Source organism: Ziziphus jujuba, chromosome 4 (assembly GCF_031755915.1).
Source record: "Ziziphus jujuba cultivar Dongzao chromosome 4, ASM3175591v1".
Classification (NCBI taxonomy): domain Eukaryota; kingdom Viridiplantae; phylum Streptophyta; class Magnoliopsida; order Rosales; family Rhamnaceae; genus Ziziphus; species Ziziphus jujuba.
Window position 1 is genome coordinate 25,578,173 of NC_083382.1, and position 18,293 is coordinate 25,596,465.

Below are 18,293 nucleotides of genomic sequence, written 5' to 3' on the forward strand. Positions count from 1 at the left end.
AAGTTTGGCTAAGTCGATGTGATAGTTCCATTAGGAAACGGAAGATATATATATGTATACCTGGCAATTCGGGTTGGTAGGTCGTGTTCGTGTCAACCCGTTTAATAATCGTGTCAAAAATGTCTAACCCGAACACTACCCATTTATTAATCGTGTCAGGTACCTAAAACACTAACCCGACCTGTTTATAAACAGGTCAACACGACACGACCCGTTTAACACGATTATTTTAACGGGTCGTGTTGACCTATTAACCCGTTAACTTGAAATTGACCTATTAACCCGAAAACTAACCTATTAACCCGTTAACCCGAAAATTAACCTATTAACCCGAAATTTTTTTTTTATTTTTATTTTTATGTTTTTGTTTTATTAAAGATGTATTTTTTTTAAAAAAAATTAGTAATAGAAAATTATTTTTATAAAATTTTTAATTTATAATATTTTTTAGTTATTAAATATTATATTAGTGATAAAATATTAATTTAAAATTAAATTTAAATGGGTTGTAATAGGTATATAATCGTGTCGGGTTGAAACTGACACGTTTAATAAATGGGTCGTAACGGGTCAATTTCGAGTTAAATAGGTCAACCCGAAAATGACACGATTAATAATCGTGTTAAACGGGTTAACCCGATTATGACCCGAACCCATTTATAATAAACCCAAACCCATTTATTCCGTGTCGTTTTCGAGTCGTGTCGCCGTGTCATGATCCAAATTGCCAGGTCTATATATATGTATATATAAGCCGAAATAAAGTACCCTAAAACCAGGGACGTGGACGTGATTTCATATTTGGGGAACCTTTTTTTTTTTTTTTTTTTTTTTTTTTGGTTAAACGAACATCAGTGATATGGGAAAATGTTAATAATTGACTAAAAGTATACTTAGTTAAATTAGTTAAATTGAGAAAATGTTAATAATTGACTAAAAGTATACTTAGTTAAATTAGTTAAATTGAGATAATGAGTCATACCTCTTAATATTCATATGGCTACGATACTACAACTTTTAAAAATTATATAATATCAAAAAAAAAAAAAACCTTTTAAAAAATATATATGATAGTAAAATATGTTAAATTTAAATACAATGAATATCACAAAACATTTTGATCTAAAAAAAGAACAATAAAAATTTACAATATTAAAGAAAACATAAAATATACTTATTATAATAATCAAGTCTCGAACTAATTTATTCAAACTAGCTAAGAATATCAACACAATTACCTTTTAATTTACGATTTCACCAATCAAAAGAGCGAATCCTAACTCATAATCACAATTTTAATATGAAACTAATTTTAATTAAAAAAAGATAAAATTTCATAGTTTTAACTCCTAATTATCCATATTTTTTCCTTTAAAAAAGCCAAAAACAAAATTTTTTATTTTGTTTTAAAAAATGAAAAAGCTAAAACTTTTTAATTTATTACTCGTCCTTTTTTCTCATTTATTTATTTTCCTTCCATTATTTAAAAACTTTTTCTGTATAAAAACACATACTAAAAAATAAAAGTTGGGTGGCCCCTTGTTTTGTCACTTCCTAAACCCCTTATGCTTCCTCTTCTTTATCATTGGGTAGGGGCGGTTGTGAAGATATACAATTAAAAGTCCACTTGCTTTTCCAGAGGAGCCTGCGCGTGGGCCAATGCTTTATAGGAGATCAAATAGCATACCCATCGCAGCGGCAACTGTTTTGCCCTAGGAGTTTTGTTGCTGTTGTTTAGTTTAGCTATCATTTAGGAAAGGAACATCTTTATAAGATGAAAGTAATCTAGACGATGGTTGTTCTTTTTTTTTTTTTTCTTTGATGAATGGAAAAACAAGATGCTTTCAACTAGCATCATAGGCATCAAGCCAATATGATAGCGAGGTTTACTATAACTCAAACTACAACTTTCAAATTTATAGGTGTGATTAGTTGAATCGGTTTCCTTTTATTAAGCTACAATCATCGATGGTGTATATATATATATATATAATATTATAGAAATATTCTATGGTCAGGTCGATCCTGACGAAAATAATACGGTCCAAAAACATGGAAAAATACCCAACTATTGGATTTTAAGGAATTTCACAAACAGCTCATATACTTTTCTGTCACACATAAGAAAATTACACCTTCAAAAAAATTTCCTTTAACCTTCCCACTTTAAAATATCTTTTCCTTTCTCACTCGCATCACTGTTTCATATAGATCTCACCGTTTCAAAATTTCCAAATAAAATCCACCATCTCCCGCTCGTACCACCATTCCAGCTCCATATATTCTTCTGTTGCTTCCACCGCCCAGACATTCTCTTTGACAATTCCAAATCTATTTAGGGCTTGGGTTAAAGGTTAGTATTTGTGAGCCATTGGTTTTTTTTTTGTGAGCCTTTGTTTTGTTTTGTTTTGTTTTTTTTTTTTTTTTTTTAATTGTGAACAAAAAATCCAAAAAATTAAAAAAAGCAATTGCATCGATGACCTACAAAACGTCACCAACTTGGATACCAAACAAGTGGGACTTTTCCTCCAGATGAAGAGCTGCTCTTTCTCGGTGGTCCAGAGTAGTCTCCATGTGGCCAAAAGCGAAGCTCCAGTGGTGACTGTATTGCTTCCCAGAGCAGAAAGGGTGTCTATGGGTTCTTTTGGGTCTTGAGGCCTGATATTGATCATTCTAAGGTTGAGGAGTTCCTGCTTGAAGAGTTTCGATTGTGCTGTGAGGGACGAGTAGATGATCTTAGAGGAGTCAGAGTGATGGGATTTTGGAGAACAAGAATTGAGGTGGTGGTGTTGTGGGTTGAATTGAATACTAGAAAGAATGAGATTTAGACATAGAGTTGTGGAAGCTTTTGAGTTTCTTGATGTCGTTGGTTTTATATACTGGAAGCGTACCCTTCTTTTTTTTGTTTTTTTTCTTTTTGTTGAAACATAATGGTTGGCTGCCTCTTTCAGCGAAACCTGCAAATTATTTTTTCCAGAATATCATTAGGCAATTCACTGATTCTATCATCCTCCTCTCTCTTGTTTTTCTATATCTAATAACAAGCCAATCCCACCCCCCCCCCCCCCCCCCCCAAAAAAAAAAACAGCCACTAAACATACAAATACGAAAAGTAAAAATTAAAAAAAATTGAACAATGTTCTTTTTCACCTTGTTTTGAAATTCAAAACATTGAAGTTGTTTCTCCATCTACCTGATAAAATTAATGAAAAAACAAAATTAAAAGAAAATAGGATAAGCCAAAGTTTTTTTTATCAAAAAGCGTTGGCTTTTGTATTTTATTTTATTTTATTTTTTGTTTTGTTTTGTTTTCTGTTTTGACAAAGTTGGATTATGTTTTGACAATCTTGGATTTTTACTATTTTTATTTTTTTATGTTTTTTGTTTGGACATTCAATTTTTAAAAAAATTAACCAAAAAATAAAACAAAATTAACGAAAAAAAATTTTTAAAAAAAAGGATAAGCCAATGCTTTTTCATCAAAAAGCATTGGCTTTTGTATTTTCAAATTTTTTTTTTTTTGATTGGTTTTCTATTTTGACAAAGTTGGATTGTGTTTTGATAATCTTGGATTTTTTGTATTTTTTTTTTGTTTAGAAATTTAATTTTTAACAAAATTAACCAAAAAATAAAACAAAATTTAAAAAAAAAAAGGATAAGCCAATGCTTTTTCATGTTCAATTTTTTTTTGTTTGGTTTTCTATTTTGATAAAGTTGAATTATGTTTTGATAATTTTTTATTTTTGGTTAATTTTGTTAAAAATTAAATGTGCAAACAAAAAAAAATTCAAAATTATTAAAACATAATCCAACTTTGTCAAAATAGAAAAAGCAAATAAATAAAAATTGAAAATACAAAAGCCAACTCTTTTTGATGAAAAAGCATTGGCTTATTACAAAACCAACGCTTTTTCAGCGTTGTCTTTTTTTTTTTTTTGGTTAATTTTGTTTTATTTTTTGGTTAATTCTGTTAAAAATTAAATGTCCAAACCAAAAATACAAAAAAATAAAAAATACCAAAAATCCAAGATTATCAAAACATAATCTAACTTTGTTAAAACATAAAACCAAATAAAAAAAAATTGAAAACACAAAAGTCAATGCTTTTCAATGAAAAAGCGTTGGCTTATCCTTTTTTTTTTAATTTTGTTTTTTGTTAATTTTGTTTTATTTTTTGGTTAATTTCATTGAAAACTAACTGTCCAAACAAAAAACACAAAAAAAAAAGAATAAAAATACCAAAAATCTAAGATTATCAAAACATAATCCAACTTTGTCAAAACAGAAAACTAAACCAAAAAAAAAAATTAAAAATATGAAAGCCAACGCTTTTTGTTGAAAAAGCATTGGCTTTTCCTTTTTTTTTTCTAAATTTTTTTTTGTTAATTTAATCAGATAGATGGAGAAATGGCTTCAATGTTCTGAATTTTAAAACAAGGTGAAAAAGAACATTGTTCAAAATTTTTTTTTTTAATTTTTACTTTTCGTATTTGTATGTTTAGTGCTTTTTTTTTTTTTTTTGTGGGATTGGATTGTTATTAGATATAGAAAAACATAAGAGAGGAGGATGATAGAATCAATGAATTGCCTGATAATATTCTAAAGAAAATAATAAATGGGTTTCCCCTGGAAGAGGCAATCAACCATTATTTTTCAACAAAAAAAATAAAATATAAAAAAAGAAGGGAACGCTTCCAGTATATAAAACCAACGACATCGTGAAACTCAAAAGCTTCCATAACTTTATGTCCACAAATCTCCTTCTTTCCAATATTCAATTTAACCCACAACACCACCACCTCAATTCTTGTTCTCCGAAGCCCCATCACTCTGACTCCTTTAAGATCACCTGCACGTCCCTCACAGCTCAATCAAAACTCTCCAAGCAAGAACTCCTCAACCTCATATTTGATCAAGATCGGGGCCTCAAAACCCCAAAAAACCCATCCAAACGAGACTGATTATCAAGGTCATAGACGCCCTTTCTGCTCTGGACAGTGATACAGTCACCATCGGGACTTCGCTTTCAGCCACGTGGAAACTACTCGGGACCAACAAGAAAGAGTAGCTCTTCATCTGGAGGAAAAGTCCTACTTGTTTGGTACCCAAGCTGATGACGTTTTTTAGGTCATCGATGCAATTGTTTTTTTATTTTTTTGGATTTTTTGTTCACACTTAAAAAAAAAAAAAAAAACAAAACAAAACAAAACAAAGGCTCACGAAAAAAAAAAAAACAAAAAACAAAAACACAAACACCAATGGCTCACAAATACTAACCTTTAACCCAAGCCCTAAATAGATTTGGAATTGTCCAAGAGAATACCTGGGCGGTGGAAGCAATAGAAGAATATATAGGGCTGGAACAATGGTACAAGCAGGAGATGGTGGATATTATTTGGGAATTTTGAAACGGTGAGGTCTATGTGAAACAATGATGTAAGCAGAAAAGGAAAAGATATTTTAAAGCGGGAAGGTTAAAGGAAAGTTTTTTTGTCCAGCAATTTTTTTTCACGTGTAATAAGGAATAATCTGAACCGTTCATGTGATAAGTTGAATTCCAATGGCTATAATTTTTTACATATTTTTTTACCGTACCATTTTAGTCAGGACAGACGTGACAATAGAAAGATTCTAATATTATATATATATATATATATATATATATAGATGTTGTGTTCTCTATTATTATTATTATTTACATTTTTATTTTTTGTTACATTGGAGTTGTTTTTTTTTATTTTTTTCCTCACGTTGAAATGGGGATGATTTGTATCCCAAGAAATCAAAGTAATTCTTGGAAAAAAGCATAAACTGAGACAATTTATTAACAGTAAAAACAATAGCAAGACAGGTGAGAGACAGATTTTACAAGCCGCCCACAACTTTTCAATATCCAATGGCATCTAGGAAAGGAAAGTTATCATAAAGACAACAGGATAAAGAAGTTGACACAGGGCAAGGAAAATTCTGCACCACTAACCATATTTGTGCCTGTTGATGGATACCACAATATACTTCCGTCGATAAAGAAATATAAATAACTTCAACACCTAAAATATAGTGAACATCACCCAAATCCTTCAAAGAAAGTGTATTTTGTAAAGGCCTTAGTCAAATAGCAAGAGTCTTGGTGCAGCTACTAAATAGTATAATGTCATCAACATATACTAACAAAAATAACGACTTTGCAACTGGTTAAATTGTATCATAGAGGGATGATATGTTGTATATTTTAACCATCAAAAGCATATTAATCTTTTTTGCAAGAAAATCTTCAGTGCAACGATGGTACCAACTGATTTGGTACCACTTCAAATAATTGAATGCCATTTGTTAAAAATAATCATAATTTAATGACATATGCCGAGTCTGCCCTGCCATTTAAAAATGTCCAGTTTACTATTTTAAATTTTTTTTTTTTAATTCCAAAAGGATAAACTTTTATAGAAGAATAAATAAATAGGAAAGGGTGAATATTTTAGCCGGCCATTTAGGGTTTCATTCTTTTCCCCTTTAGCCATGCCTGAAGTCACTGGCGGCTACTGTGAGACCGGTCGAAAATTTTCAAGGAGCAGGACTCGACTCAGACAATGAGCTTCGCTTTTTAAACTCTTCTTGGTCTATATGAAATTTGTGGTGGTGGTATTGATTTGGTGAACTAAAATGGAGGATTTTGGTAGAATTAGTGGGCATTTCAATATGTAATTTCTATGCATTCCATTTTGAAAAGAGAATAGATAAAGAGGTTTAGAGAATCGGGGTTTATCCTCCAGATTCACAAACAGCCGACGGCAGGCCATTGCTGTTACTTCTGTTGCCAATTAATGTTGGTAGTAGAGGAAGAGATTTGAAAGCTAAACAAATATTGAAGAAAATAAATAAAATAAAATTAAAAAAAACTGGAACAAAGCCCAGCAGCCACGGCCGGCGATTCTTTAGTGGAAATGGCTGCTGGTTGCCATATGAGTATCTAAAAAACCCTAGATCTAAGTTTGAAGAAGAAGATAAAAGGTAAAGGTATTTGAGTAAATTAAAATGAAATTAAATATATAAAAGTAAATAAAATGGCAATTTGAAAAAAAAAAAAAAAAAAACTGATGTGGCAAAATTTTAGGAGAGATGTCGTTAAACCATTTGGAGTGGTACCAAATCAGCTGGTATCGCCGTTGCACCGAAGATTTTCTCCTTTTTTGCAGCAATCAAAATCATAATACGTGTCTAGTAGAAAGCCCTTAACAAAAGCCTATAGCATTTTCCACTATATGTCAACGTGTTAGAACTTGCTTTCAATCACTTTCGCAACACGTGGTTTTACAACTGATTGGCTAAATGACCATATTTTTCACCCCAAAAAAAAAAAAAAACAAAAGCCCAAAACAAGAGCACCAGACTTCTCAGCCCAATGTGTAAAACTAGACCTGGCAATTTAGATCATGACACAGCGACACGACTCGAAAACGACACGGAATAAATGGGTTTGGGTTTATTATAAATAGGTTCGGATCATAATCGGGTCAACCCGTTTAACACGATTATTAATCGTGTCATTTTCGGGTTGACCTGTTTAATTCGAAATTGACCCGTTACGACCCATTTATTAAACGTGTCAGTTTCAACCCGATACGATTATATACCTATTACAACCCATTTAAATTTAATTTTAAATTAATATTTTATCACTAATATAATATTTAATAACTAAAAAATATAATAAATTAAAAATTTTATAAAAATAATTTTCTATTACTAATTTTTTAAAAACAAAAAATACATCTTTAATAAAACAAAAACATAAAAATAAAAAAATAAAATAAAAAAAATTTCGGGTTAATAGGTTAATTTTCGGGTTAACGGGTTAATAGGTTAGTTTTCGGGTTAATAGGTCAATTTCAGGTTAACGGGTTAATAGGTCAACACGACCCGTTAAAATAATCGTGTTAAACGGGTCATGTCGTGTTGACCTGTTTATAAACAGGTCGGGTTAGTGTTTTAAGTACCTGACACGATTAATAAATGGGTCGTGTTCGGGTTAGGCATTTTTGACACGATTATTAAACGGGTTGACACGAACACGACCCGCCAGGTATATGTAAAACTATCTTTCTCTATTTTCAAGGTTTTAAGAAGAAAAGAAAAAAAAAAAAAACAAAACAAAACAAAAAGCATGTGCTAGAAAAATAATTAAGAATCCATAGTTCGTTCTGGAGGAATTAAACCAATAATCAGTGGCGGTGCCACCTTATCGCCAGGGTGGCCACGGCCACATACCTTTCTGAATTTTATTATTATTATTATTATTATTTTGTTTCTTTCAGTTTATTAATTAGATTTTAAAAATTAAAGTTAAAATAATTAATCTGATTTATTTAAATGATAATTGCCCCTAAGTTAATTTATCTACAAATATTTGTAATTGTTGTAAAATTATAATCTGAATTTGAGACTTTATGAATTTATATATGATTATTTCTCTTTTTTTTTTTTATGGTGCAGATGTTTAAGAAAATAATAGTTTTTTAAAAATTAATATTAATGATGGTTTTTTTTTAAAAAAAAATCATTATTTTTTAAAAGATATCTATACGATAAAATTTTTCTATATATATATATATATTTAAGTTTAATTATATATTGACAACTGTTCAAAAAAAATTACAACAATTTCCGCTTAATATTTTTTTTACCTAGTATTTTCAGAATTTTTTGTGCTTCTTTAATTTGAATTTGTTTGTTTTAGAATTTTTTTTTTTAGTAGTACAGTTTTTTAATTTGGTTCTTATTTTTCTTTTAATATTTAACTTTGTAGCTAAATACATTTTCTAAAAATTTTGTTTCTATTTTTAAAATCAATCAAAAAATAGAAAATTTTTCTTTCAAAAATTATACAAAATTATTTTAAAACTCAATTAACAATTCTTGTATAATTATTATACTATTGATTATGATTAAATAATGTTTTATAAGGTTCACATAATGGTTTGAATCTAAATTTTTTTTTATTATGTGCAAGTAATGGCTTGTAATAATGTTATAGGTATTACAATATTTATCAAATGAAACGTATTTAATTATTAACGATTGATATTTTTATAGAATTTAAATATATAAAAAAATAAACTTTTAAATGGATAAATAAATTAATTAAATATTATCATATCATTTTTTACATCGTAATAAATAAATTTAATAAATATTTTAATAAATCTAGCATTATTGAAAGGCTTTATGCTAAATACCAATAATATTCTAGGAAAATAATGAATTGGCTCACGTATGGGATGATTTATCATATATTCTGTTTTTAAAAAATAACATAATTATTGTGGAAGAGAAAAGTGAAATTTTAATTTTAATTTAATGTAACAGCAATTAAACTGAGCAACTACGTACATACAATACAATCATCATTTTCTTTCTTGGACTTAAGATGGGTGCCGTTTTCAAATTATATTGGGGAAAAAAAAAAGACTTATAAATTACAACAGCTCGATACATGTAGTGCATGAATATAAAAAATAACTAATAATAAAAGACACAACAATTATTTTATAGGAATTACCAAAAGAAAAAACAACAAATATTTTATAGGATGTTGGTATGGTTCCACCTTAAATTAAACTATAGGAGTATTTTCATTTTACATTTTATTTTTTTATTAATATTTTACATCCCAAACTTTCCAAAAAGTTCTGTTAGAAGTTTTAACATAATTACCACGTGAATGGCACGTAATTTTAATATAAGGGTAAAGCTGGTCTTTTTGCACCTATTCAGTACCTTCCCACCTCTATTGTTCGACTGACCTCTCTTTGTCTTCGGAAAATCCTTGTTGGCTTTTCGTGGTTTCTTAAAACATTTTTAATGGTTTTTTCTATTTGAGTTTAGGTGGTATTGATTTTGTAAAGTATTTATATTTATATATATATTTTTTATTTAATATATAATATTTTAAATATTTTTTTTAAATGAATTCTATTTAAAATATCACATAATGCTAATATATAATTTTTTATTTAAAAATTATATCTAATTAAAAAAATTAAAAATATGCAAAAGAGTTATTTTTTTTTAATAAAAATCAATAAAAATATATAAAATATTAATTCAACTTATCTAATAGAGTTTTCAGAAATAGATAGTATCTTTTATAATTTTTATTTTTTTTTATTACTATATCAGTTTAACAAAACTAATATACAGAATTTTAAAAATTTTTTCTTTATAATTCTATTTATTTATTTGATGTGGTAAAAAAATTTTAAATAGACAAAATCAATATATAAAACCATAGAAAATGCTCTTAACACCTCGAAAAGTATAAAAAACTAATTTTTTTTTTTCCAAGACACACCCATAAAACTCAATCAATGTCTTTTATTTTATTTTATTTTTTTATTTATTTATTTTTTTACAAACAGACCCATAAAACTTTCATTGATTTGTTTTTTCTTAATTCATTCCCATCCATTGATCTTCCAATTGTGACCCACAATGATATTTTGGGTAATAATTTTGGAATCTAGAGGTGGGTCGACTCTTGCTTGCATTGGTTCAAAGATATCATAAATATAGTGAGTGGGTTGTTCTCTGATTTCAACTAAAGGGCTTCGCATTGATTGGGAAAGCTTGAGCTCGTAGTTTTCGCCGATAATTTCTGTTTGAGGAGGAACCGAGTGTATGGTGGGAAGAAGGAAAAGAATACTAGGTTTTAGCAACGACCAATAAGAAGCTCAAATTGCTTAGGGGATTTTCAAAGAATTTGTCTATGCTTTCCTAGTTGGGTTTTAATGTGGATCTTGATTAAGGTTTACACACTACACACTTTAGAAATTCAACTAAATTTCCGTGCATTCCTATATTCTAATTTATCTTCAATTTATAGTAATTTAGATTGATGGGTTTATATCATATTAAAATTTTTAAAGGCTTTTTATTGATTTTTATCAGTTCTTTTTTTATTTTTTATTTTTTTCATATATGATAGCTTCATTGTTAAGTTTTGTTATTATGAATTGCTGGTTATGATGAAAAACGACCCGGTTCGAGAGAGACAAGAAAGGGACACTGGGACAGAGATGCTGGAGGTGGAAGAGTGAGAGGGGTAGGTGCAAAAAGACCAATTTTACCCTTGTATTAAAGTCATGTGCTATTCACGTGCTAATTCTGTTAGAGATTTTGACAGAACTTCTGAAAAACAAAAGGCCAACAGTGCAAAATGGCAAAAAATATTTAAGATGTAAAGTGCAACTATTGATAGAATTTAGAATGTAATAGTAATATCCTTTGCTTTATTAAGCACATATGTACTGGTATTATATGCTCTTATGATGTAAGTTGTTTATCAATCACATAATAATAAGTGTATTATTATTTATAATTATTGATGATGAGTATTATTTTATATGATACATTATAATTAGAATATTTAATTATATTATTTTTTATATTAAAATTTTAAAAATAAATATTTTAATAATAATTATTTAAATTATTATCTAATATATAAAATTTAATTAATGATTATTTATTAATAGTGATAAATAATATTTTTTTAATGATAATGGCATTAGATATTAAACATATCAATAATCATTTTTTTAATCAAGCGATGAATAATTAGTTAATAAAATTGATTTAGTAAGTAAATTATAGACTTTTATATCTGAAAAATCATAAATTTAATATATAAAATAGAAAAAATGATTAGAAATAGTTTTTTTTATATAGAAAAATGATTGGAAATAGTGTTTATTAAAAAAAAAAAAAAAAGAAGAAGAAGAAGAAGAAGAAAAAGAAAAGGCTAACTATAACTGATTCTTATATATAGAAGCTGGGACAAGGCTTCGTCTCCACAGATATAATCAAGTAGTAGTTTAATTGTGCACCAGTTTTCATTAAATTAAAAATGGAATGCATTATTACCTGCTGTCTCTCTTCTTCATTTGTTCCTGCAATTAACCACCAAAGAATACTTAATCCACCAAATCAGCAATTTGCAGCAAGAAGATCTTCAACCATCTCCATCTTCAGTGACTTACAATTGAATCCACGGCGATCTGCTCATTACCATCCTAGCATCTGGGAAACCAAACTCATCGAGTCCTTTGGCACTCCCTACACTGTGAGATTATATATAAAATCCACTCCATTAAACTTTCGTTCTCGATTTTCTCGTTAACAAACACTCTGGTACCAAACGTCATTTTTTTTTTCTTTTTCTTTTTTTTCTTTTTTTTTTTTCAGTATGAATTGCATGCTGGCCAACTGGAGGAGTTGAAGCAAATCACAAGACTGTCGCTTAGATCAACAAAAGACTCTTCCATTCTCTTAAACCTTATTGATTCGATGCAGCGTTTAGGTGTGGCTTACCACTTTGAAAATGAGATCGAAGATGCCATTTTTCGTGCTCGAAATTTCGACGAAACTGGCAGTGACACTCTCTATATGACCGCGTTGAAATTCCGAGTTCTAAGAGAACATGGACTGCCAGTTTCCTGTGGTAATTAATTAATTAGTCATAAATATAATTTGTATTGAATACATAACTTCTACTTCTCTGTTTTTCAGAAGGTCTAAAATTTTTGTTGTGATGAACATATATATATATATATAGATGTATTTGACAAATTTAAGGGGCAAGAAGGGAGGTTCAGGGACAGCTTAAGCAGGGATGTGAAAGGTCTGTTGAGTTTGTACGAAGCCTCATACCTCGGCATCCATGGAGAAGATGTTTTAGAAGAAGCCAAGAGTTTTAGTATCAAAAACCTCAAGTCATTATTAATGGGGATAAAAATGGATAGTGATTTAGCCAAGCAAGTGGAACAGTCACTTGAAATTCCCTTGCGATGGAGGATGCCAAGAGCTGAAGCTCGAAATTTCATTGATGTTTACCAAACGGAAAATGGCACAAACAATAATACAAGTTTGCTTGAGTTGGCTAAGTTGGATTACAATTTAGTGCAATCTGCTTATCAGCAAGAACTTAAGGAGCTAGCCAGGTAATATAACCTATATTTTAATTAAATCAACATGATAATTTTAACTTAATTAGAATCTTTTTTGATAAATTAACCTAATTAGAATCTGCATGTATATTATATTAACTCTTTTAATTTATTTGTAAAAGAACTTAGTTTTAAAATATCATGTGGATATATGTGTGCATATATGGTATCAACGGAGTCTTTTATGGAGTATCTTGGACAAATTTTTATTTTTTATTTTTTATTGAGAATAATTCTCCTACACTAACAGATGGCATATTTATGCCTAGTTTATTACTAATAATAGAATGATGTGACAAAAGATTTTGTTCACAATCCTAGATAAGAAAATTTTCAACATTGTATTATATTGGTCACTTTATTACCCACTACTAGGGTAAGAGTTGTGTGGCCAGGCTCATCTGCCAAATGGCAATGATATGGAGAAATAGTTCTTTCACAGTTGCAAGGCTTGGGAAAAGGGGTCTATGTTACGATTGACCGCCCTAATCCGCACTTAAGTGCCAAAAGCTTTGAGCTTTTTTGTTCAAATTTTTCTTTTAAAAAAAAAATAATAACATTATTTTTTATAAAAAAAAAATAGTTACTCTGAAAAGATTGACTATTAGAGGAAATCCAAACTTTGGAGGACAATGAGTATTAAAAACATATATGTCGGACACATTTCTATATTGTCTGTTTAATTTTAATACAGAAATTCAACCCAATTAGAAAATTTAAGGTGTAGGATATATTGTCTGTTTCACAATATTTTAATTTTAATAATGTCCGACACATTTCTATTCACACGGAGACAGACAGTGGCGGACGACCCACATGCACATGGGCACTGGGGCACGTTCCATCCCACCTCAAATTTTTTTTCCCTTGTTTTCCAAATTTTTATTTATTTTAATAATTTATCCCTATATAGTCTAATTGTGCCCCCTCCATTCTATATATGGGCTTGTTTTTTTAGTAATTTCGCCACACAAGTGTGTATGGTTTCAATTTTATTATTATTTTTTTATTGTATCTTGTCTTTTAGTAATTTTTTTTTTATCATTTACCTACATTATTATTTTTTTAATTTTTGCATAATTCTCTTTTTTTTTATTTATCCACTTTTTTATTTTTATTTTTATTTTTACCTATCTCACTTTTATAAAACTTTATCATACTTTTAAAGTTTATATTTTGTGATACTTATTAGCAATTTCTATACCATACTATTAAATTAATAGTTAATATAAAAATAAATTTATAATTAAAATTAGAAATATATTTTTTAACATTATAATATTTATTTAATTACCTTTTTGTTTTTATAGAAAATTATATAAATTTTGGATTTAACAGAAATTTTGTTTTACTAATTTTTTCATTTTTATAATTTATTTTTTAAGAAATTTTACACATTTTAAATATATGTGAAAAAATGGAATAGCTATGGAGAGATATTTATAAATTTTATTAGGAGATTTATTAAAGTGATCCAATAACTTTTTTTTTGATAAATAAATTATCCAATAACTTATATGATCATTTGATAAAATTATCGGATCGATCTGATATATACCTAATTATATATATATATATATATATATATTTGTATCTATGCACGAATATGTGTATATATTGCTTAGATGTTTGAATTGGGTTTTATACAAAATAATTGTGCAGGTGGTGGAAAGACCTGGGTTTCAAAGAGGCGCTAAGCTTTGCACGAGACAGATTGATGGAAAATTATTTGTGGGCCATGGGAATTGTTTATGAGCCCCAGTTTTCAAAATGTAGAATGGGCCTCACCAAGTTTGTCTGCATATTGACCGCAATTGATGACGTCTATGATGTCTATGGATCGCTAGATGAGCTTCAAAGTTTCACAAACGCAGTATCTCGGTATAACCATGCTTTTAATTTTGTATATTAATTTATTATTTCCATTAATTATAAAGAATTCTTTTGAGTTTTAATATTATTATTATTATTGCATTTTTATCAAATCTAAACATACAACTTATAATGTTAAAAAAAAATTGTATACATAATGAAAAACATTATATTACAAGTGAATATTAACGAGAATTAATTTTTATAATATTTGAAAATTGAAAAAAAAAAATTAATATGAAAAACTTGGTTTTTTATACACACATGTTTCAGTGACAGGAAAACCGTGATGATCCTCCGCCGCACATGAAGGTGTGGTGAAAATTTTCCAAATTATTGAAATCCAGTAAGAGGACAACCGTGATGGACCCTCACCGTACATGAAAATGTGGTGTAAAATTTTCAAATTATTATTATTATTTTTTAATTTTCAAATTAATCAAACACTTGTCGATGACATCATATATATTATTAGATTTAGGTCCAGCTTCATTTTGGTTTTTGGTTTTTCATAGCTCCAATTTTTTTTTAGCTTCATATTTTGACATAAATTAGTAACAGAAATTAATACAAATGTGTGGTGGTGTACGGGTAGTTATTAGGTGGCACACCACCACACAGTGTGATGATGTACGAAATTTTCAGAGAAAAAAACCCAAAAAAAAAAAAGAAAAAAAAAAGTAAAACAGTTATATATGAAACAATGGATATTAGTAGGACTAGATGAAAATTAATGTGATAATATTACTTTAACGACCAAATAAAAGAAATCTTTATACTTTACTTAATTTTTTTGGTCAGTTGTAAATACTTAATTATTTTGTGCAGCTGGGACATGGAGGCGATGGCAGAGCTTCCACTGTATATGAAAATATGCTACGTTGCTATGCTCAACTTTGCTAACGAATTGGTTTATGATGTCCTTAAAAGCCATGGCTTCGATGTTCTGCCCTACATTAAGCAAGAGGTTATTAATTAAAAACTGGTATATATATGAATATACATATTTATGTATATATATATATATATATATATATATGTGTGTGTGTGTGTGCATGTATATATATAGTTTTGATTTAATATTAAAATATTTTAATTTTATAAAGTTATGATACAGTTTAAATTAATTAGAAATTTTCATTTTATTTTTTTATATTGTATCTTCACTTTATAAAATTATCCTTAACATTTTAAATTTAAAATGAATGAATATGATTTTTTAAAGATATTTGATTACATGTACATTTAACATGTCACATAAATATTTATAATTTTTTAACTCTAAATAATTGAACTCACTTATCATTGAGCTCATTTATGTTCAATATATCTCTCTCAAATATTATAATGAAAACATTAATTCTAATTGATTTTAAGTTCTACTCCATTATTATTGCAGTGGTTAAATCTTTGTAGATCATATCTTAAAGAAGCAAGGTGGTTCTACAGTGGATTTATACCAAGCGTGGAAGAGTACTTGGAAAACTCCAAGACCTCAGTGGGTGGTCCTGCAGCCATGATCCATGCTTGCTTGTTGCTTGGTTCTCCTATCACCAAAACTTCACTCCAATTCCTCAACCATGCCTCCAACCTCATATATTCCTCATCTCTCATCACAAGGCTTTGGGATGATTTGGGCACTTCCAAGGTATTTATATTTAATACATTTATATTAACATTCTTTTAAGTTTTCCCTTTTTTCCATTTTTTATTTTCATTTTTATTTTTGTAGAAACATGTACATGGGAACCGTATGGACGTTGCCAAATGCTAAATGTGTTGATACTATCTCAGTATATGGTTTAAAACTAAAAAATTAGTTAAATAGGTGCCAATTTTTAATATATGTCATGTGGTATGTGATAATTTAGTTAAAAAATACGAACATATTCTATTGGTTAAGAAATAGGAACACTATCTCAATTCAGTTAAAAAATAGGAACACACACTCAATTCCTATTTACCAAAACGAAAAAAAAAAAAAAAAACAGATCTCAATTCTTAGAAATTTTAGTTAGTGACAATTTAGTTAAAACTATCTCAATTTATGATGACATGGTATGGTTTCGAATTTATAAAATAAAAACATATTATATTAATCATCAACGATGATAATTATAATAGTATTCATTATCAAGCATTAATAAGATAATAATTAATTAGCTTCACTTACTTTTTAAATTTTTTTGACCTCTTAAAATTAAAAATTAAAGTTAATTAATATCATAACAATAATAAATCAAATTATCACATAAATATGTGTATTGTCACATTAATCGGAGATGAAAAGTAACATTTTTGTGATCAAAGCTAAAGCAATAGTAGATTATTAATTTCAATGAGTTTATGTACTATGTATATTTACAGGCTGAGAGCAAAAGAGGTGATGTTGCAAAAGCCATCCAGTGCTACATGGTAGAGAAACGTATATCAGAAGAAGAAGCAAAAGAAGAGATCAATGAATTGATAAGCTACTCATGGAAAACACTGAACCAAGAGTGCTTGTCCAATCAGTCGCTGCCAAAGACGTTTGTAAACTTGTCTCTGAACATGGCTCGGACTTCTCATTTCATATTTCAACATGGAGATGGAATTGGAACTTCCACCGGCCTTACCAAAACTCGTTTAGTCTCCTTAATTGTCAAACCCATCTCTATCCCTCAAAACGGGATTTGACACCCACAGACCGTAATATTAGACTACTACTAATTTAAGTTAATTTCGAGTACAGTTTTTGAAATATGTTCTAATTTAAAATTAAGCCCTTAATTTTCAAGCATTTCAACTATAATTTCTGTTAGAGTTTGGGCCTATGTATATGTGAATGATTTGGGCCTCAAACGATTTTGAGCTTTTTTTTTTTTTTTTTTCTGTTTTGGAAAAATATTATTTTTGAATAAAATAAAAAGATTTTTGAACGTGAGAAGTTGAGAATTTGAAGGCTTTACAACTTTTTGTTGTTTAGAGTTGGTTACTTACACGTTCTTTGATAACGTTTCTACAGTTTTTTACAGAAAAAAATAAGGAAAAAAAAAAGATTTTTTTTTTTGGAGTTGAACGAGACAGAAAAAAATTAGTGGTAAAGGGAATGTACTCAGATAGTTCGAAAAGAAAAGTTTCAGAGGTGCTGAATCTGAGAGCTTTTGCAGCCGTTGTATCCTGGGAGACATTCGCTACAAAACTCTTACACCGATGGGCGTAAAACGTCTTAAGAACACTATGGTATCACACAGGCCTCGGTCAACATTTTAAAAAAGCAGATCAATTTCAAAAACCTGCAGGTTCTATAATGTTTTAATTATTTTGTATTTAATTTTATTTATTTTGTATTAAATTGTCCACATGTATTTACATATATTCACATATTATGTTTGTAACAATCTTAAGACGTTTTACAAATTTTATATATATAAATAT

General features: G+C 28.5%; 1 protein-coding gene across 1 annotated transcript; it reads left to right on the forward strand.

Moving 5' to 3' along the window:
• Positions 1 to 11,772: 11,772 nt before the first annotated feature.
• On the forward strand, positions 11,773 to 17,652 carry LOC107417027 (probable terpene synthase 9). Its single transcript, XM_016025583.4, has 7 exons — positions 11,773 to 12,121; positions 12,244 to 12,499; positions 12,614 to 12,998; positions 14,667 to 14,885; positions 15,705 to 15,843; positions 16,276 to 16,524; positions 17,244 to 17,652. Exons 1-7 carry the CDS (start codon positions 11,906 to 11,908, stop codon positions 17,550 to 17,552), a joined length of 1,773 nt encoding a protein of 590 aa, XP_015881069.3. The 5' UTR covers positions 11,773 to 11,905; the 3' UTR covers positions 17,553 to 17,652.
• The last annotated feature ends 641 nt before the right edge of the window (positions 17,653 to 18,293 follow it).